At 40.2% G+C, this 9024-nt stretch overlaps 1 protein-coding gene across 1 annotated transcript; it reads left to right on the forward strand.

The window, feature by feature from the left end:
- Nucleotides 1-6325: 6325 nt before the first annotated feature.
- Nucleotides 6326-8624, forward strand: LOC147884334 (glutaredoxin-like). Its single transcript, XM_087398333.1, has 4 exons — nt 6326-6463; nt 6665-6753; nt 8153-8251; nt 8456-8624. The coding sequence occupies exons 1-4, from the start codon at nt 6408-6410 to the stop codon at nt 8518-8520; spliced, it is 309 nt and encodes a 102-aa protein (XP_087254459.1). The 5' UTR covers nt 6326-6407; the 3' UTR covers nt 8521-8624.
- The last annotated feature ends 400 nt before the right edge of the window (nt 8625-9024 follow it).

Here is a 9024-nt window from a genome sequence, read left to right on the forward strand (position 1 = left end):
TGTCTAGAGTGTGGGGAGCAACGATATAGAGATGACTTGTAGGGTGAGCAGATCCCAGTAAATATCTTGAGACACTTTCCCATCATTGCTAGAATACAACACTTCCGATGCAAATCCATAGCGGAGTTGATGACTTGGCATGCTACACATCGTTCCACTGATGACACATTGAGGGTTCTTGCAGATTGTGCTACTTGGAAGCACATAGTGAGGGAGCCATGCAACTTACATCTTGGGCTCGTCATGGACAGCGTGAACCCTTTCGGGTTACGCTTGACATCTTGGTCAACATGGCCTATAGTCTTGGTGAATTACAATATCCCACAATGGCTAACAATAAAGAAGGGACACCACATGCTTGCACTACTTGTGCCAAGGAAGTACAAGGCCAAAAATATGGACATGTACATGGCACCTTTAATAGAGGATTTATAGATCTTATGGAGAGGCATACGCGTCTTTGATATTTCCAGAGCTCCTAGACATACCAATGACATTTTGGTTTGGTCAAGGGAATCTTGATGTGGACCATGCATGACTACCCAGGATATGGAGAGTGCGCAGGTACGTGGTTGTGTCTTTACATGTATAATGATACTCTTATGACTCTTTCTAGTGCATGTCTTATACTAACACATTCACGCATGCATGCAGGATTTGCAATAAGTGGGTACCATGCTTGTCCTATTTGTGGGAAGGGTTTGAGTGTGCTTGCACGACACTCCAAACATGTGTACCCACAATGGAGAGGGCTTAAGATTCTTAAGCTTCAATAGTTTCACAACAACATCCAAGATAATGTTGACTCCAAAACTGCCATCCATGATTTACACCAAATATGTTCTACCTCTTGAGCTTGAAAGCAATGACTTGAAGTTCTTCATCCACCACTACTGTATTGACAGTGCATATGGTCACAGAAGATTCCACTTGATTTGTAAGCTTTTCTTCTGCTCGGAGTTGTTGTAAGAGGAATTCTTTGTAGTTTTAAGAAGTTCTGTGATTGTGAGATGAACCTTCATGTCATGGAAGGTCTCCCATGCTTTGACCACTTTTGGGCATCCAGATCCTTAGTGGTACTCAGATCAGACTAATATTTCTAGTGATGGTAACTCAGTGGTACTCAAATCAGATTGAGATTTGCTTGTTGAAGCTTTGCCCGAGTCTAGTATTACTGATATAAAAACTTTCTTAGTGGGCAAGTCAACTTTCCCCATCAATTCTCTGGTGATTTTAGATGTGAATTGATTTTGTACCTTCCAATTAATGTCTTTGTTTGATGGTTCCTCCTCCAAACTGGTAGTAGGACCATGTGACTAGGTAATTGGATTAACTTCCTTGGTGGACAAGTTGACTATGGGTCCCCTTCAATTCTAGTGATTTTAGGCATGACCTACTTTTGTGCCTTCTAATTGATGTCTTTGGTTGGTGGTTCCTCCTTTGAACTAGTCATAGGGCCTTGTGACTAAGTAGCTGCATTAACTTCCACCGAGTCCGACACTTTTGTAAAAATGGCTCGATACTCAAAAATCGACTTCCTTTTGCTCAGCATTATTCCTGAGCAACTTGAGATGTTCTTGCCACAATTTGCATCTAGCTTTTGTATGATTTTCACCACAAAAATAGTAGCAAATATGTGATGGACTTTGTTCCTACTTTTGTCATTCTTCCCTTTGCCTTTGCCATTCTCGGGTCTCGGTGGATGTCCATCAAGTGTCCATCTTTAAGCTTTGCTTCTGGTGACACATAATGCACATCTGTAGTGTGATTTTTATTATATCGACACTCAAAATCATCATGACCAAATTTGCTATAGGTGTTGCAATGCTTGGTGCAACACCCGTCTTCAGTGTATCCTTGCTTGGAAGACTTATTGCACCATTTTTCGTTTGAACTAGGGCAAACCTATTCTTTCAAAGCATTTTTTAGCATGGACTTTAACTTGCTCGACTTGGAGGAAGTATCATCAAGATCACTCCCTTCAACCTTGTTCTTTGTCCTCTTTTAGGCAGGTCCACTTTTCTCTAGGCCTACCACGGTTTAGTAGCTCTTCATAACTCTTAGTCAAGTTGACAATCTCGAGTGGTCATAAGTCAATATGTGTGCAACCCATCACTAGCCAAGCACCCAATGACTTATCATTTGGTGTGTGTTGAAATGATTAATGATGGACCGTATTCTAAAAACAAAGTCCTAGATGGACTCATTTTCTTTCAACTTTAGGTCACTGAGCTTTGTGCAAACATCTTCATCATTAATGTCTTGGTTGAACCACTTGAGGAAAGCCCACTACCCCGATCCAAAAATTAACCACTTGATTGAACTAGTGATGAATTGTCTTTATCAGGATTCATAGTGCAAGGGAAGTAATTCATTTACTCCTCCATAGAGGTGACCCCATTTATGTAGCATACTCACAGAAAACTCTGCAAATAACTATGCAGGTCTTCATCATCAACACTCTTGAATTCTTGAAACCTGCCTTTAATAAGCCGGGCTGCCTTTGCTTTGATAGCGTGGTTGACTTGGGCAATACATCTAGTGGATCAAGGTCTATAGGATTGAGTGGCCTCAGCCTTGGCTTATGACCAATAGGTGTAGCAGGTCTAGTTGGTGATAGACTCCTTGCTTTAGGCCCCCTTGTAGATGGTGATGGACTCTTGCTTTGGTCCTTCTTGCTATTGGTGAAGCACCCCATGCTTTGGTAGACCTTCTTGCTCCACCTAGACTTATTATTTTGCTTTGCTCCTTCTTGTTGTTGGTGAAGGAATCCTTAGTGAACGACTCCTTACTTTGGTCCTTCTTGCTCTAGCTAGACTTATTAGTTTGGCTCTCCTCACTACAACTAGGCTCTTTGATTTAAGTCTTCGTGTCTGAACTAGACTTTCTGTTTTATGCCTTTTTGCCCAAACCAGCGATCTGGAAGGCCTAGGACTTGGAAACTATGCTGATCTAGCTCACACAGGACTTGATACCCAAGTCGCAATAGCTGGGTGATCAATTATAGCCAAGTAACCACACACTCCACATTGGCAAGTGTCACTGTGGACATGATCTCTATATGTACATTCTTTGTTAGGAGCACTACGTGGCCGAATTGCCATGACGAATTGCTCAAAATTTGATATATCTTGTAGGCAATCAGTTAGAGCCAAGTAACCACATGCTCCATGACATTGTTGGCAACTGTTGCTATGGACATGATCTCTATATGTACATTCTGTGTTAGGAGCACTACTTAGCTGAATTGGCATGTCAATATTGCTCAGACTCTAATATATGATCTAGGAATTTTCATCTACCACCAACTAGTTTGGATAATGCATACCGCTTGAACCATTCTCCATGCTCCATCCTCCATCAATGTCTCACGGGCAGGTCTTCTTCTTAGTATTATTCACGAGGCTCATTTGACCTTTGGATTGGCATTGCACCTTCAAGGTCGATCACTGTGCTCATGGCTCAGCTCATGGTTAGATTCATTGGATACCCCAGAATCCCAACTTTCCGTGGAAGAATGCTTGACTTCCTCATACCACTAGCTTGAGGACTCACCAATCTCATGTTTCAAAGTTCTTTTGGATGAAGCTTAGGAATAATTTCACTTTGGGTGTCTGAGTGTAGTCCATGAACAACTCTTTAAGCGGAAGATAGTCGAGATAACCCAAGGTCAACAAAAGGATAGGGTGGCCACCAAATTGACCTTCAGTCCATCAAAATTACTTGTTGCCATAAGAATTACCACCCCCCATTTAAAAGAGCCACCAGAAAAACTACCTTATTTAAAAGGGCATCCATGGGATACCTCATTTCTCACCTTACATCCAAAAGGGTGGCCATGGGATACACTCTTCTTGCCTTATGGTAAAAAAAGAAGCCATAAGAGCTACCCTACAATTTAAAACGATGACTGTCAGAGCTACACTATTTAAAGGGTAAACCCTATTTTTTGACTTTTGTCCAAAAGGGCTACCCTATTTCATCTCTTGTGTTGGAAAGGGTAGCCATAAGCAACCCTATATCCCTGGGCATGGCCACCCTTTATAAGGTCTAAAAGGGAGGCCTATGGAAAAACCTCCCTTTTGGCCCACCCTTTTAGACCAATATTCTTGTAATGTTTACAATCAATAGGAATGATTGTGCTATTGAGGGTAGCAAGAAATTTGCGATGTTGAGTAAGAAAAACTTGACTTGGGCACTATAAGAAGTGGAAATTTTGTGGGCTAAACAGTTGATTTGACTTTTGAATAACAAAGGTGCGCAGATGTGATGAGCACAAGATGGTAATTTCTTGAGAAGCAAAAAACCTTAGAATATAGATGCATTGGGTTAGCAATGCTATGTATCACTCTTCTAACTTTTGTTGAACCATATCCTTATCTTCTTTGGTAAGATGTTGACAAGGGTGAATAGGCCTACATGGGTGCTAGGTCAAAGAGTTTGAATCTTAACAAGATTTTGACAAAGATATGATAAGATGTGAATTCTTATCATAATTGGATGCTTTTGATGGAATGTAGGAAGGAGACAATGTAGCTCACTAAGGAATAGAAGGATAATTTATTATTGTTTGCAAAGGAAATGGCTATGTCTTAACATCCACACACGAAATTCATCATGATATGTAAGAGCACTTTTATGAGCTAGGACATTCCACATGGCAATTCAGTGCTGGAGCAATGGGAATAAGTGGCTCTCTTTATTTAAACTAGTCTCATTGTACCTCCCTTATTGAGCTCTGAGCTACTGTAAAAGTTTGTCCAACCTTCATTGTTCTCTCCATTTTCTTACTGTATAAGAATATTTGCATTCTGTGGCCAAGATCAATACATTTTGGATTGTAGAAAGTTGTTTTGATAGGTTTGTAGACAAGCAAGGAAAAAATCTTGTAAGCAAACAAGCCTACTTTGATCCATTTATAGTTGAGTGTCATGTAGGTTTTGTCACACTATGCTAATATAATGGAGCATATGCTTTGTATATCTCTCAAATGTGGGGACCTTGACTTTTTAAGAAACAAACAAAACCACCACTCACTATTGTATATGTATGATATTTTAGATCACACTAATCAATTGCCACGATCTCCAATGGGGACCCTAAATGCATATTTTTAAAAGCATTTCGTAGATTCTAGGAGATCATACATATCTTCATCATAGATATAACCTGTCAATACATCATCATCATCATCTCCATCTTGTCATCATCATCACTGTGACCATCATCATCAAGAGATTCGGATTGATTTCAAGATATCTTGTTTTTCATTTTACAACTTGAAATTTATACTTTAGAGTTGCAATATGTCTAGCAAGTTAAACTTGTTTTTAAAAAGTTATTTTAATTCCAAGTAGAGTGCCAAGATGTACAATATTCTATTTGCCCAAGAAAGGTCATGTTTCCTACACTTGTAAAATTTGGAGAAGATGCATGTTACTACTTTCACGGTTAATGGCTTGAATATATACATGTATGCATTTGATATGTTTAGTATATACCTTTTTAGTTATTATCATAACTTCCTTTTTGATACATTGTTATGCCAACATGCTTGCTAATGGCAGGTACAAAACTTGAAATTGGAAATTTTGATACATAGGGCTTACTTTTTGTTTTGCTTTGCGTGTCAACTTTTAGTGACAAATGTGTTACTCCTCGATCCATCCAATGCACTCTTTAGTCTCCATGTCGAATCAAGGTGCACATAATTGCCATTTTGAAAGTCGCAGTATAATGTTAATTGTCTTCGACGGTAACACCTACTGATATACAAACGTTGAGAATTATGAATTTTAATACCAATGATCATATTGACGGCTATACTCACAATAGTAGACAAAAAGAATTACAAAAAGTATTTTCCAAGAGCACCAGCAAATCATATCCCTCAATATTTATAATCATTTAAAAGATAAAAATATTACACACCTCAAACCTAATGTTCCTCAGAATTGTGGAATACTATTTCCATATATGAATGGAGTTCATTGACACAAGAGGCACAGGTGCTGAGCCCCTTAAAAAAAGTGGTTACAAAAAGGTAGAGAGCGTATAACTGCCTGTTGTTCCTGTTTTCCAAGGGCTCCCGAGAAAGCATGTTTCGCTATGCTAGAGCCCTGCCCCTAACGGAGTGCCTGGGACCTGACACTAAGGGGCAGTGCTAAAAACCATCACAAGAAAAGGAAACATTTTAATGATTCGAATCCTACCCACCCAAGGCAAGGCAATTTATTAAAAGAAAAAAAAAGGAAAGAAAAAAGGAACACACGTGTAGGACCACGTCACAAGCAAACGTGTCAATTGACTATCGTGGTTCCTCCTCGTCCTCTTCCTCTTCCTCTTCCTCTTCTTCTATTTTGCGTGGATGTGAAGCACTGTAAACTTCGAATCCTGAGAGTCGAGCTATGGCGCTAGCAAAGGCGAAGAACCTTGTCTCCTCCAACCCTGTCGTCGTCTTCAGGTATGCTTCTCCACGTATGTATCGATGTGCGGACGTGGGCAGTTCTGCATGTTTCTTTTTTTGAGAGAGAGAGAGAGGGAGATGGAGATGTCACCTCGGAATTGGAGAGAGAGAGAGAGAGAGAGAGAGAGAGAGAGAGAGAGCGCTTTCCCACCTTTTAGTTGCTTCTTGACATCTTAAATTTGCTTTGTTCTTCTGCAGCAAGTCGTATTGTCCTTATTGCAAGCAGGTCAAACAGCTCCTAGCAAGCCTTGGCGTCAAAAGCAAAGTTATCGAGCTCGATGAAGAGAGTAAGTTCCCTCCAATAAGTATCGTGCTGAATTGATGGAGGAATACGGCGTCTGTGTTTATGAAATGGATTTTTACGTCTGTGTCCCGAACTTTCCCTGTGATGTTAGACTAGCGATGGCGCTTAAATGCCCACTTTATGTAGTGCTGTTTGTGCACGCTAGACAATGTCTTAGCCTCTGGCGTTGCATTTCAGCGGTTGCCACTTTGTCGTGCTAGGTTTGGGAATGGGGCACTTCACTTACAATCCAGCAATTACTTCATTGGAAGGACTACCAGGTTTCATTTCCAAAGATTTTCCGATTCCTACACGCAACAGCTCAAAGAAAACAGCTAACCTTGGCATTTGGACTGCGCATTCGACTTGTACCTACAAAAAAAAGTCTCACAGTAATTTGACCTGGTTTGTGGATTGAAAAATGGATAGATATTTCAGACAACCAGATACATGTAGCTTACAACGCTTCATTTCAAAACAACCGGACCTAGATTGTCGCATATGTAGATGGTATAGGACTTTCAAGGAAGAATCTTTGAAGTTCAATGTGAACTTAAATTTCGTTCTTGAAGTTGAGAGCTACGGAGGCTACACAGATACATGGAGCTTAAAGCTTGACATAATATGTGGATGGCCAGAGTCTGGCGTGTGCAAGAGGAGAGTTATTACTGTTTAATCTGCAAGCCAAGGTGGAATGTCCTCTATAGGCAATTTAATTCTTTCTAGAAACGGGTACATTTTGTCTTGGTCTTCACTGCCAAAGGCATTCATTTCAGACAATCCCAGCCTACATGGATGTCTAATCAAATTGAGCTTCCGCCAATTGAAAATTACTTTTAAAGCGTTTTGTCATACCGAGCGTCTGTGTAGAAGGCCACCTTATTGTGCCTTTCATATTCCTACTACGATTAGAGTTGGCCTAATGGTAGGCTTCTGTCACCAATGTTACAATTTTTAAACCTCTTTTTCACCCAAGAATTGTACTGAATTGTTGTGCTGAAGTATTCTCCTTTAAGAATTGTTTTCTTGGGAGTAAAGTGTCACTCACTTGTAATGCCATATCGTCATACCGAGCATCAGCATAGAAGGCGACCTCATCCTGCCTTTCTTATTCCTATTTGATCTTATTGCATCTTTATCACCTTCTGAAGATGGGATGGTTTGTAATATGTTGTGTCTCTTAAGCAGCTTGCTTGCTTGTTTCTGGAAAGTGGGGTTGACTTAACGCCAGGTTTCAATTTATCTTTAGTATTTGCCAGCCTTGTTTTGGTAGTCATGAAATATCAAAGTAAATTGTGTCCTGAAATCGAAGCTGAAATAGTTCTTCTATAAATGAACCTTACCAAGGATCTTGTCGAGAGGAAGTTTACACGAGATGTAATGTGTTGTTTTGTGGCTTATAGGTGATGGATCAGAGATACAGTCTGCTCTGCTAGAGTGGACAGGACAGAGAACTGTTCCCAATGTCTTTATCGGAGGCAAACACATTGGTGGCTGCGATAGTAAGTTCTAATGCGCTTGTTTTTCTCTGTGATCAGGAAAATCCTCTCATTCTGGATGCTTTGCAGCTTATCGCATGTTAATTTTTGATGGCCTCAATGTGTTACACTTGCATTTGTCCTTAGAGGAGAGACTTCGTAGGAGCTTTGTGTTCACACGCCAAAATGGGCTTGATCTGATTCTTTTGGTATGCTGTTGCTTTACAGGTACAGAGGCAAAGCACAAGGAGGGAAAACTGGTTCCCCTTTTGCAGGCGGCTAGTGCTTTGTGAACTGCAGGCAGCTGAACATTTACTATTATTATAAGAAGATAATGTCACATATACTGGTGCCCAAGCAGGCCATTTTCGAAATAAGACTTTTTTATTGATTGAAATGGCTTGAACTTGGGAGTATTTACATGTTTTTGGGCTCATGCTGCTTTAAAAGTGTTATACATGATGGAGTTTGTTGCTGGCTTGAGTTAATCCTTCATTGACCAACAGTCTTGGAGGATAAGAGGACTCTTGTAATGAAGGTAAGTTTGGCAGTTGCATGTCTAATCCCTGGGAGCATCTGTAGTTGATATGCTTTTGAAGGATTGTGATGTAGTCTGAATCGTTCAGTGTATAACAGGTACGCAGCTTATGTAATATAAGCTCGCATGATAAGTTTATAGAGCGTGTGGGCACTGCCTCTGAGAGGCTAAGTTTGTTGGGAAAGGCAGGGTTGTATGATAAGGGATGGTAAACTAAGTAATCTGTAAGAAATCACTGTTTTGAATTTGGATTCTGGAG

The sequence above is a fragment of the Dipteris shenzhenensis genome, chromosome 27, assembly GCF_047967505.1.
Source record: "Dipteris shenzhenensis isolate YYH24624 ecotype China chromosome 27, Dip_SZ_1.0, whole genome shotgun sequence".
NCBI classification, from domain to species: domain Eukaryota; kingdom Viridiplantae; phylum Streptophyta; class Polypodiopsida; order Gleicheniales; family Dipteridaceae; genus Dipteris; species Dipteris shenzhenensis.